The following is a 13,322-nucleotide window of genomic DNA, read 5'->3' on the forward strand; positions in this document are numbered from 1 at the left end:
TCCGGATACACGTGACGCGCTTCTCATATCCGGACTGCCTCAAGGAAGGGCAAACGACACTTATAAGCATAAAACATCTGGACGGCTTCCATAATACATCCGGATGACCAACATATGTCATCCGGATATGATTGTCCGGGTCATTGACTGAAGTAAAGTAAGTCTTACACGTTATCACAACAGCCTGCCATGGTCCACGTTCCGCCACCTGCAGAGTGAAGGGACGACCTCTGTCAGCCGCCCGTAGGGTGATGATGGCCCTGCCACCACCTAATGTCATCATGACAACACAAAATATCTCCCCACCATTGGAGAGAGAAACAATGCTTCTGGAACTATATATATAAAGCCTTCACAAACAAAGAGGAGGTAAGTTTTGTTATACCTAGTAAAAGGCCAACTGATTTATCTCTCTCTCTGACCATGGCTGACAAAACCATCGGAGGGTGCGTCCGAACATCCCGTCCGGACGCCTTTTGCAGGTGAAACGACTGAGTCAAGAACCTATATTAGTTGAGATCGTGCGTCCATCCATTTGGCGACTACGTGGATCATTAGGGACGCGAGGCCTCAACATTGAACACAATAACCACAAGCAATTTCTATGCATAATTAAAAGCTATAATGCTCTTCAAACCATTTCATAAGGGATTTGATGAATGAAGATGAAACTCTAACCCTTGGTTGATTTTTCTCAAATTGCCCTTTGCCTGCTTGGATTCTTTCAACTAACATGACCTAGCATAAAATTTATACTTGCATAGTGCTAATATCCATACATGTCAACCTTATCTTTATAATCCTTCAAACATATATAAAAGACCCTCTTAAATCTTTTTCATAAAGAACCTTCAATCCATTGAGGTTCATGATTGAATTTTGATTAAGAATTTGAGTAAAATAGGTGAATAGAATTCCTAAAACCAATACAATTACAAGAAATTAAAGTTAAAATATTGTTTTACCAAACAATTTGAACAGAGAATTGACCTAAAATAATTTATCTTAAACTTGCCAAAGACTTTGTTTTTTAACTGTTCACAAAAGTGTATTGATATGATGCATTTTTAAGAGGAGAATGTTTAAACCAAAAGTGGTAGATATTAAGCTTCTTTTCCTAAAAGTTTTGGTTCATCACTTTCCATGTGTGCACTTTGTTGACATTGAATTATATGCATCTTATAAATATCTTATGTGTTCCAATTATTGATGCAAAGAAGTATAAAACACTTTAAATTTTGAAAGCACTTTCCATAACCATTACTGAGAAGTGTATAATCACGAGAATAAGAAAAAAAAAAGATTGAAATGGTTATTTGAAGATCATCTTAAAGTTAAAATTATAAATCACTGTATAACTTTAAATTTTTTTGACAGTGATTATAAAAAACGTTTTTGATTTTTTTAATAGTTAAAAGATAAAAAAAAAAATTGTGTTAAAAAAGTTAAAAACGTTTCTTAGAACGGACTTTTCTTTATGTCATGAATATTATTTTGAAGTTTAGTATGAGTCATTAAATGAAAAAAAAAATTCAATAAGAAATTACTGAAGGGGACCACTTTGGCTAGATAACAAGGGCGTGTCATTTATCAAGATTGAAGCTTAAGATTGTTTAGTGAAATCCCAATTTGTCTAGTAACATATATGTAAGTAGATATAAATATCATGGTTTTAAAAACTAGATCGGACCTCCCAGTTCAACTGATTCGATCGTCAGTCGGTCCGATTGTCGATCGGTCACTAATTATGTCTGATTCGGTCAATTGGGTCATAAATAAGTTGAACCGGTGATTTGACTGGCGAATCGGACAAACCGATCGGTTCCATTTGAATCGGATGGTTCAATTAATTTATTATTATTATTTTTTTAATTTTACACTAGCAAAACGACGTCGTTTTGATTCTTCTAATATCAAAACGACACCATTTTAGAGGATATAAAAACACTCCCTCCTTCATCTGACTTGAAAGTGAAAAAGCTGCAGCCCCCAATGCGTCGCGACACCCATGCCAACTCCCACCGATGGTCTCCCCCGTCGTTACATCGCCTGCCCGTCCTGGTGCAAAACCCGCTGCAACTATCCCCCCTCTCTCTCTTCTTCCCTCGCACTGTTTCTACTACAACCATCCCCCCTCCCTTTCTTATTCTCTCACACTGTTTCCGCTGCAATCATCCCCCTCTCTTCTTCCCTTGCGTTGCAAAGCCCCTTCTCGGTGCCCCAAACCCCTCGTCAGACCACCCCCCACCCCCCTCCTCTTTGTTTATTTATTAATTATTTAGTCTTCATAGCACCTCTCTTTTTTTGTTTATTTATTAATTAGTCTTAAGTGCTGTGCGAGGGTGGGAGCTAAAATTGATAAAGTAAAAAAATGCCTTTTATATGAATTTACATGAATGGTATGAGGTATAATTTAATGCCTTTTATATGGATTTATATGGATGATATGAGATATGATTTAATGGTAAAATTAAAAAATATTACAATTTTAAATTAGTTTCAAATTTTTTGATTTTTAAATAAAATTTTAATTTTCAAATAATATATAAATTATTATTTTTATTTTTATAATTATTTTAAATTTTAATAATTTATAAATTATATATTTATGACATCACCAGTTCGATAACTTTTTTAATTCAATGATTGTCCAATTATGAAAATATTGATAAATACATGAGATCAATATATTAATAGATGAGATTAAAATATAAAATAATGGGCTTAAGGATACTTTGTGGAGACATATTCTTTTCGGGAAATTAAAAATTGAACAAGGAAAAAAATAAATCTCCTTCACCTTTGGCCCTATTGGATCGGGACCCTTGAGGGAGTGGGAGTGGGGCCAATGCTGTGATGGACCCCAATGGAAGGTACGAAGAAATCGAAGCCAACCTCCATTTGTTTCTTGGTCATTTTTCAAAAGCCTTCTGCTTCAGCCTCTGCCTCTGCCTCTGCTTCTCCTTGAGGCTTTTCTAAACCTCCCCATAATTTTTCAATTCTCAATTAACCCCCCAAAACAACAACAAATCTAGCAAGCAGGCCCTCTCCTTTTCTTGAGGCACTGTTTTCAATCTCTGGAAATTTCCTCTCTGTTTCCTCTCTCTCTTTCTCTCAATTCACAGCCAACCGTGCTTGTTTTGCAGGAGGATAGGGTGGGTTCTGCTCTGCGGATCTGATCTTGTTTCATTTCTATCTGTCTGAACAACAAATCAAATACAGTATGGGGATTTTGTTTACTCGAATGTTCTCTTCGCTCTTTGGAAACCGAGAAGCTCGGATCCTCGTTCTCGGCCTTGACAATGCGGGGAAAACCACAATTCTCTGTATGGTTCTTTGATTCTAATCTTACCCTTTTCTTGTTTTGCATTTCTGTGATTTGGGTTTTAGGTGGTTGCTGATTTGATTCGAGTTTTGTTCAGATCGGCTTCAGATGGGGGAAGTTGTCTCCACAATTCCAAGTTGGTATTCTTTCTCTGCGCCTTTGTTTTGTTTGGTTGCTGAGAATCCTTAGGAAAAGGAACAGAACATTGAATTTTGAATCTTTCATGTTCTGCCATCAACTGCATCAAATGGTTGTATTCGGCTCACTTGAGGAGAGGTTTTGTCTCTTCGGGTTACAAATGACGAAAATAAAATCGAAGATTGAAAGTTTTAGCTTTAAATTTAAATTTTCCCTTTTTATTTGAAGCCTAGGAACCAAACGGGCATTAGTGTTTGAATCGTGGAATAATTTGTGTGTTTATGGTTTCATGCAGCAATTGGCTTCAATGTGGAAACAGTACAGTACAATAATATCAAATTTCAAGTATGGGATCTGGGTATGTGAATTAAATCCTTGATCTATATCTTCTATTAGCAAATGACTAAATTTTGGTTGGTGTTTTTTGATTTGTTTAACCAAATGCTGACATCGCACAAATGAAATTATAGGCATTATTAAGCTGCAGCTCTATTTTTCACCCCTTCTGATGAAATCAAAGGGCAAGTATTACTTTGATATTCTTTGATCAATAACTACCATAAAGGGAAAAAATTCTGTAATTTCTTTCTAGGTTGGATTTTGTTTGGTCTGTCAATAGGTGGATGCAGGGTGCCTATGTACATGTCTGGGTCTTGCTTGCAAATGTTTCCCAGATTGTTGAAACCTCAATATTGAACATTCAATTTGTTCAAACTCCCTATTGATGAACCTATTTTAGAAAATAATATTTCTCCTATTTGTATTGTGTGGGAGTAGAATCTTAGCAAATGGAGTTCTCCAAGGTCTAGAACTGAAGTTTATTGTATGTGGTTTTAGGTCTTCAGTCAATCTCAGCTGCAAATTTAATTGATTATGTGTCTTTCTGTTAAACTCGTGAAGATTGCCAGGAAGGTTGTGAATATGGAAGCAGAAAAATGGCTTGTTTCTTTATAGAAATATCTAGTCTATAGTTCTATTACTACACATGGACATGTACCCTAGTCTGGATTAAAAAGTGTTTTTTGAGTGATAAGATTGGCAAGAAACAGAAGAAATATAGATAGATGCATTACACAAAAACTAGTAATTGGCTGGATGCCATTCTATTTTCCATGAAATGTCTATACTCCTCTTTGTCCAATGGAGGTATAGAGGCATTCCCTTCTATGATTGTTTGGAACCCTTGGTCCCATCGAGAGTCAACTTTTTTGCTCGGGAAGCCATGTGGAGAAGAATATTGGCGTTGGACCAACTCAAAATAAGGGGATGGATGAAGCCAAATAGATGCTATATGTGTAAAGTAGAACAAATAGTTGATCACATCCTCCTTTGTTGCTTGGAAGCAGTAATGTTTGGCAGTTGACTTTTGCTCAGTTTGGAATAGAGTTGGTGGTGTACTCCTCACTAAAGAAAGTCTTTCTGAGCTGGCATGGTTTCTTTGTTGGGAGGAAGAGGAAGAGGAGAAAAGCTTGGAGAGCTGTTCCCTTATCCATTTTTTTGGACCATATGGAAGGAAAAAAATAAGCATGCTTTTGAGAATACTTAAAACGTTGGTCAAGTTCTCTAACAATCATTTATATATAACTTTTTGGAATGGGTTAGAGCATACAGAGACCGCTCTTTGTTCATGTTGAACTTTATTGATTGACTGAGATCTATATAGTGGGTGGGAGTTACTTATCAAAAAAAAAATATAGTGGGTGGGAGTTGTTTTTTTGTCTATAACTCCCCTTGGTTATGGCCTTTTGATGCTTTTGTATATGCCATGTATATTTAAGTGCTTGTTAAGCACTGTTAATATTAGTGTTTTTGGCCTATCTAAAAACGAAAAAAAAAAAAATCAACAGATTTGCATAACTATAAATAATAAATGGTTTTCCACTCTATTGTCCTCAAATGTTAGTATTTCCCTTGAATATGGGAAATCTCCAACTTTTTCACTTCATAAAATAAACCTTCAGGATTAGAGCTGGAGGTTCTGTGGTACTTTGGTGCGCCCTTTTTGGTGCTTTTTAATACAAATCTCATTTACTGATAAAAAAAATAAAAAATAGAGCTGGAGGTTCTGTGGTCTTAAGGTATGTTGGAATTTTACATGTTGTGTACTTGTATACTTGACTAACCTAGCATATGAATATATTGGTTTTATCCCTTACCTACAGCATCGTATTCTTCAGCCTTTTCTGGTTCTAGCATATAAAACTTTTCCTAAAGTAAAATATTATGCTCAGTCATGTAAATTTCTCCATGAAAGAAAAAAGAAAAGGAAAATTATGGCTATTTCTGATACTGTTTATATTGTTTGTTGGTACAGGTGGGCAAACAAGTATCAGGTAATCTTTTTCTATTGAACCTTTTTTTGCTTATTTTATGATAGAAAATTCTATTTGCCTTCTCTTGTTAGATACATTTATGTTGCATGTGTGGCTCTTTGATGTGCAGTAAAATTTTGTTCTTGAATGGTTATGATGGTAAGATGATAAATATCAGTTTTTTTTTTTCAGTTAGTTTTTGGAATTGTGATTTTACTTCTTTTGTCATTATTGCATAAATTTATGGCCTTGGTAAACTTCATAACAAGGGTCTCCAACGGGCAAGCCGGGCCTGGCCGGGCCGTAAATAGGAGGCCCGCGGCCCAGCTCGGGCCGGGCCTATGGGCCCGTTGACTGGTCAACGGGCCGGGCCGGGCCGGGCCATGCTAAAATGTTAGGCCCGCGGCCCGGCCTATGAGCCCGCGGGCTGGGCGGGCCGGGCCGGGCCGCGGGCTTTTTAAAATAAGCCAAAATGGCTTTCAAAGAAAGGAAGGGAGAGGGGGGGATTCGAACCCCTCCCCTCATGCTTAAATTTCAAGGCTCTAACCAACTAAACTACATTTCTTTTATGCTTATTAATTGAATTAATTATATATATATATAAAAATAAAGTATATTATTTTTTAAAGGGGCGGGCCTACGGGCCGGGCCGGCCCTCCGAGCTTAAATTTAGGCCCGCGGCCCGGCCCGCCCATAAACGGGCTCGGGCCGGCCCGGGCCTAAAGCGGGCCGCGGGATTTTTGGAGACCCTTACTGCATAATATAAGGGTCTATTTGGATATTGTTCTTAAAAGCAAAAAACAGTTTTAACAGACTTTTGATATAAAACAGTTTTTCAGAATTTGTTTTGAAAATAAGTTGTTTTTTAGAACAAGTTTCAAGTGTTTTTAGTGTTTTTTATTTTTTATTTTTTTTAAATTTTTTTTATTTTTTATTTTTGTAGCATGTTTTGAACAAAAATTGAAGAGTTGAAAAATACTTTGAAAACTTTTGCATTAAACCTAAGTGTGAAAAAAACTTCATGAAAAATAAGTCAAGAAAATTGTTTTCCACATTTAACTTCAAAAATAGAAGTTTGTTCTTGAAAACAATTAAGAACTATTTTTAAAAGATCACTAAACAAGCCTTTTTTTTTTTTCTCTTTCAAGATTACTAGTGAAGTCAATTAGGAGGGAAGAAAACCACAAAGTAATCTAGAAGGATTCTAAGAAGGGTGTGTTTTCAATCAAATCTTTCTAATCGATCTTCGAATGCGAGAGGTCAATCCACTTTTCAGTAGATGTTATATGGAATCCATGGGTCCTATTCCAAAGTGAGTTTTTTTGCTTGGGAAGCTAGTTGAGGAAAAGTTTTGACATCATATTAGCTCCAGAAAAGAGGGTGATTTTTAATGAATAAACATTTTCTTCTTAAACTTGAGGGGGCATGTTCTACTTCACTATACCAAAGCAAGGATCATGTGGCAATGGTTGTTCTCCTTATTTGGTGTAGTTAGGGTTATCCCTCTTCAATGAAAGAAACTTTGTTAAGTTGGTATGACTCCTTTATAGGGAGGAAAAGGAAGAAGGTGTGGAGAGCCATTCCTCTTTGCATTTTTGGACAAGTTTGTGGGAACGAAATCGCAAAGTATTTGAAAGCAAGGAACAAACTAATCAAAAGTTAAGAAATTCATTTCTTTGTAATCTTTCAACTTGGGTTGGCATGTACATGATTGATTTTGTGGATCAAGTGGGGTCTTATTGAGAGTGAGGGTGGTTTTTTTTGGCTTCTCCTTTGAGGCCTTTCCTTTTGGTGTGTATGTCATGTGTACTTTGGTGTACTGATTTTTGTTTTTAAGTTATGCATAGGGAACTTAATTCCTTGGTATCTTCAATTAGATTTGTCAACATTGGATTTTGAAAAATCTTATGATCATATAAATTTGGATTTCCTATTTGTTTTGAATCTTTCAATTGAGAAGATGGGGTTTGGGTTAGGGTGGATTGCATGGATTAGATTTCATATTTCTGTAGTTAGATTTTTATTCTTAGTGAATGGCACTTCTTCATGTTTCTTTTAGAGTCCTAGATGTCTGAGACAAGGGTATCCTCTATCCCCTTGTCCATTTTTGCTGGTGATGAAAGTTGTAAGTTGTTCCATCTCCAAGACTTGACTTCATTTTTCTGTAGTTATATTTTTATTCTTAGAAAATGACACTTCTTCATGTTTCTTCTAGAGTTCTAGACGTTGTAGGCAAGGCTATCCCCTTTCCCCTTCTCCCCTTTTTGTTGGTGATGAAAGTTCTAAGTTGTTCCATCTCCAAGACCGTGGGTGGTGGTCTTGGGAGAAGGGAGGATCAGGGATGAAGACATCCCTTCTTTTTTTGTACGCTAATGACACTTTTTTTGCTGTCTTGGTATCATAATTTAAATAGAAACAAAATTATATGAGTAAGGAATGTGGAGAATTCAGAGGTCCTAGCAACCATGCTTGGTGGCAAGGTAGGGAAGCTCCCTTCTATATGGGACAATGTGGTGTCATACCTCGTTCACATAGGGCCCTAGCATTTGTCCACATGCCATGGTGAAGAAGTGATAACAACCCCTTGTAGACTATTCCTTTTTTTGTTTACAGATAAAATGGTAGTTGACATGGATCTGTGTCGAACTATGCCATCCTCTTGGACTTCTCTTCGTAGAAACAGAAAAAGAAAAAAAAAAAAAGGAGGCTTCAAAATATTCCAATGTATATAATTTTTGTTGGAATGCCATGTTTGACTGAGGTACCAATCATAAAGAGTTCATTTTTGTGGTATAGAAATCTTGGGTTTATGGAATGTGTAATTTTCTTAAAATTTTTTCGAAGTGGCTGTTGGATACCAATAAGATGATGTAGCATCATTGATCACTCTAAAGTTGCTTTTTGAATCTTAGTATTGGGATTCTGGATTGGATAAAAAATGGATGTTCTGGGTAGGATCAAATCTAGAAAATTTTCAATTTCAAAAACTGGAAATAAGTCTCACTTAAATAAGGTTCTTTTCTTGTTGGTTTTATCATTGAATGGAAATAGATATTACATGCATATGGTTGTTTTCTTCTCTGTTTTATGAAGGCTAAGACATCCTTTGACCAACTTTGGTCTCTGCAATGTTTCAATTTACCTTTCTTTTGGGCATAATTTGTAAGTTTGCATCAAGGGCACAGGATCATCAGCTGCTTGTTTGGTTTATGTTTTTTGGGCACAGGCCATATTGGAGATGCTATTTTCCAAATACTCAAGCCATAATATATGTTGTTGATTCAAGTGATACTGATAGATTGGTAATAGCTAAAGATGAGTTTCATGCAATTCTGCAGGTACTGAACTGAGTTCTATAATTCCTGCTTCTTACTTTGCTTATTTATTATCCTTATCATTGTAGTTTTATTAACAGATATAGGCTGCATGTATGGTATACTTATCTAACACACAATTAGCAATTAATAAAATTGACCTAGTACTGTGTAGGCAACCTATCAAAACAAAAGGTAGTACTGTGTAGGGAGTGAAAGTGGTGATTTTTGAAAATTTCAGGAAGTCTTATTCTTCGTCTTCTTGTTGTTATTATTATTGTTGTTGTTGTTTATGATGTGAGGTAATATCATATAGATAAATGAATTAGAAGGCAATGATGCTGCACCTGGTAACTTGGGCTTCTTCTTTATTATTATTATTATTATTTCTATTTTAGAAGGTAGTGATGCTCTAAGTGTTAACTTTGGCTTCTTCTTCTTCTTCTTCTACTACTACTATTATTATTATTGTCATTGTTGTTGTCATTATTATTATTATTATTATTATTATTATTATTATTATTATTATTATTTCTATTTTTGTTGTTTATGGGTTGAATTTAGAAGGTAGTGATGCTATAATTGGCAACTTTGGATGATTTGGTTTTGCTTTAGTCCTGTTGTACATTTTCTCCGTATAAGAGTATTTGGCGAATTCTCCCATACTTTTGAGAGACTTTGTTTTGGTTGGTTTTCTTTTTCTATCAACAAAAAAAGAAAAAGAAAAAGAAAAGAACAAAAACAAAAGCAAAGACAAAAAGAAAAAAAAGAAAAAAGGCAAAATACTTTCCCTTGGATCCTGTTGTCCACTCTTCAGGTTTGGATTTAACATCATATTGATGCATATTTAAGATTTTATGCATTTAATCTATATTTGACTTGTACTTTTGCTCAAGATTATTAATTTAGAATGCGAACTTACATTTTTTGAATTTTATGGTAGGAGGAAGAATTAAAAGGTGCTGTTGTCCTCATTTTTGCCAACAAGCAGGTTAGTGGTAGTGTCATGTTGCTTTCTAAGATTTGTAGGGAGTGGGAAAAAATTTAATACATTTATCATACTTGGAGAAGAAAGTTGCATGTTTGCTCTTAACATAAACCAGAAAGTTGACAATAATGCTATGGACATTTATTTAGAATACAAGAAAAGGGTGCAGCTGCATTTTTGTGGTTAACCAGTTTAAAAAATCTTCTTGATTCAGCTTCATCCTCTATGAACTTTCTGCGCATAAATCCATCTGTGAAATTTGTGTGTTTAGTTGATTGTTTTTTCTTTCTCTTTTTTCCCTGTTCTATATAGGATCTTCCTGGTGCACTTGATGATGCTGCTGTGACTGAGGCCTTAGAGTTGCACAAGATTAAAAACCGTCAATGGGCAATTTTTAAAACTTCTGCCATAAAAGGGGAAGGTCTCTTTGAGGGCTTGGACTGGTAAGTCAACACTTTTAATGATAAACATGTTAGTGTTGGTTAATAAGGTTACCAGGCATCTGTGCTTTCAGATTTTGAGTTGCTCTATTGTTCACCATTTTCTAATATTTCTTGCATCACATTAGGTCCATATTTTTATGAAGCTCTTGTTAATCTATTTAACAAGAATCTCAGTTTATTTCTTCATTTCATGTTCCCCTAACATGCTTTGGCATAGATGTTGAGCTTTGGGAGTGCTGTTATTGTGGATAGGGTCAAGTTTGTAAAGTGGTCAATGTAAATTTAGGGAGATGGAAAGGAAATGTGCTTCCAAGGAGGGAAAGGAGGCTTATGGGTTGGCCTCTCTCTCTTGACCTTAAATTCTGAGAAACCTAACTGCCTACCACTAGAATATGCAAGTACTTTGATGTTATTTTGCCCCCCCTTGACCTATTTTCTGGCTCCGCAACTGATGCATCCCATATACACGTTTTGGCTGGATGGCTCCAGAGGTAATTCAGAATTCAGAAGGATATAATGAGAAGGTAATCTCTATTGATTGAGCTACTCCCCTGATTGAGTAAAAATTTCAATTTCAATCTATCAAGCCACATTTTGCATCATTATGGATATAGCATATACCTGAATGGCCAAGAGTATGTCTAGAGGAGGTAGAAGACGGTTTACTGTGGAATCTAAAGCTTTTGATCTTGTGATTGATGAAGTAGGAGGAAAGCTGAGAGGATGTATTTGGGAGAGATGTAAAGGGCTATCATCTTGGATCAGATTTGGAGATGCAAGCCTCAGTAGTTTGTTGGTAGGAGTGGAGTCCTGCTGTAGAGATAGAGATGATAGTAATTGGTCCCTCGCATGGGAGGAGGAGGGAAGGAAGTATAGATTGGAGCGTCGTACAAATGAGGCGGGTAGATTCATTCTCTGTTCTGTTTGTGATTTGGAGGCAAAAAGGTTTTGCTTAATTTTTCCAGAAGGAAAGAGGCTATCTGGAGGATGGAACACCTTGGATGAGAAGCTAAGGGAGGTTGGGGTAGCTCCATTTAGAGGAGTAAAGGACCCTCTTTCTCTTGAGGTGCTGAAGAAGGAAAAGGAGCCTGATCAAAGGACATATGCAGATGCAGTAAATCTGAGATTGGGGAGACTTGGGGACAAGGTTTGGCTGGAAGCGGGAAGGAGGGTGAAGCCTGGTAGATTAGAGCAACTGGGTCGTTGCTTAGTGGGTAGATGGGATAAGGTGGAGAACCATCCTCCTGCGTTGGATTATCTGAAAAACTGGGCTGTCCATGCTTGGCTCCTCAAAGGCAAGCTGGACATAGCTGTAATGGGAGGTGGGCTAATACTATTTGAGTTCGAATTGATGAGTGAGGCCGAGCGTGTTCTTGCTAGAGGGAAGAGAAAGGTTCTAGGCAGTGTTTTAATGATGGAAAGATGGCACCCGGAGGTGGGGTGTTTCAGCAATGGTGCTTTTGCTAGCGAGGTATGGGTGAGAGTGGTAGGTCTTCCCCTTCACTTATGGAATTGAGAGGTGTTTAAGCTGATAGGAGATGGTTGTGGTGGGTTCATTGCCGTGGACAACAAGACGGAATCAATGGCAGAGCTGCAATGGGCTAGAATGCTGGTGAAATTGGCGGGCAGGGACACACCTTCCTCCGTCCAGATTGTGGATGAGATGGGGTACTTCTCAGTCCAGTTGTGGTGGGAATCCCCACCTTGGTTCTCTCAGGTGGTGCCGGTGGGAAGTGGTCTCGGGAAAGGGGATGCAGTGGCTGAAGAAGTTGCAGGGAGTGGGTCTCGTAATGAGTGTAGAGGAGGCGTGCTCGTGAAGGTTGGACAGCCGAAGGAGCAGAGGGGAGTAGTTGAGCCGCCCTGTGGTAGTTCTTCAAAAGGGGTTTCAGGCTGTCCATATGAGTTGGCTGAAAGGGGGCCTGGAAAGGAGGTGACTGATGGAGAAGACAGCTGCGGGATCAGCAGTCGAGGTGGAGGGAAGTTGGCAAACATGGGAGGTTTTAAATCTGGGCCAGCTGCTTGTGTTTTTGGGCCCGATTGGGAGGCCCAAGCCAAGAGCGGGCTTGGAGAGGGTGGTCTTAAGTCAGAATATATGGGAGCCCAGATGCTTGGGCCAGATTGTGAGCCCAGGCCCATCATGTTAAAAGGGTGGGTAATGGGTTGCGAGGAAAGGCCTTTCCTCATAAAGGGGTCGATCGCGGGCTGCGAAGGGAGGCCCGACATGGGTTTTGAACCGGTGTTGGGGGGGTTAAAAGAAAATAGGGCTTTTCCTTGTGCCGAGGTCGGGGGGATGGAGATTAGGGCTTCAATGGAAGCTTCGGGTGGCCAAGTTAAGGAGGACGGGGGGATCGCTTGCATCCTAGGAGGAGATTGGAGGGATTCCGAGTATCTAATGGCGAAGGCGAGAGCGCGAATGACTGAAGAAGCGCTGTCGGCTGAAGCATCCAGGTACGAGCCCGTTATCGATGTTCTTGGGGGGGATAGGGTCCACTTCTCTTCTCCTACTCTTTCTGGGTGCGATCGGGCTATGGTGGTGGGGGGTGTTAGGGGTCCGGTAGTTATTGACGAAGGTGTTGGGTATCAAGCTCCGTTGCGTGCGTTGTTGACTGATGGCAGTCCGTGGGAGACGGGTACAGAGGGGGGAAAGAATAGGGGATTCACGTCAAAGGAGAGAGAGGATCTGGAGGAAGAAGAGGACCAGGGCAGCGGTTGGGATGACAGTAGCTTGGCTAAGTTCAGTAAGACTTTGGGATTCTCGACAGTTGGTGTTGAAGGGGAAGTTCTTAAATTACTGTTAAGGCT

The 13,322-nt window shown here is 38.3% G+C and overlaps 1 protein-coding gene across 1 annotated transcript in view; it reads left to right on the plus strand.

Moving 5' to 3' along the window:
* Positions 1-2,897: 2,897 nt before the first annotated feature.
* LOC100249651 (ADP-ribosylation factor 1) overlaps positions 2,898-13,322 on the plus strand; it is a 32,082-nt gene continuing 21,657 nt past the window's right edge. The window contains exons 1-8 of the mRNA XM_002277545.5: positions 2,898-3,061; positions 3,147-3,326; positions 3,423-3,461; positions 3,759-3,821; positions 5,778-5,796; positions 9,002-9,113; positions 10,033-10,080; positions 10,390-10,520. Coding sequence (XP_002277581.1) covers positions 3,224-3,326; positions 3,423-3,461; positions 3,759-3,821; positions 5,778-5,796; positions 9,002-9,113; positions 10,033-10,080; positions 10,390-10,520 — 515 coding nt within the window. The 5' untranslated portion in view covers positions 2,898-3,061; positions 3,147-3,223. The remainder of the gene's footprint in view (positions 3,062-3,146; positions 3,327-3,422; positions 3,462-3,758; positions 3,822-5,777; positions 5,797-9,001; positions 9,114-10,032; positions 10,081-10,389; positions 10,521-13,322) is intronic.

The sequence above is a fragment of the Vitis vinifera genome, chromosome 11, assembly GCF_030704535.1.
Source record: "Vitis vinifera cultivar Pinot Noir 40024 chromosome 11, ASM3070453v1".
In the NCBI taxonomy this organism is placed as follows: Eukaryota; Viridiplantae; Streptophyta; class Magnoliopsida; order Vitales; family Vitaceae; genus Vitis; species Vitis vinifera.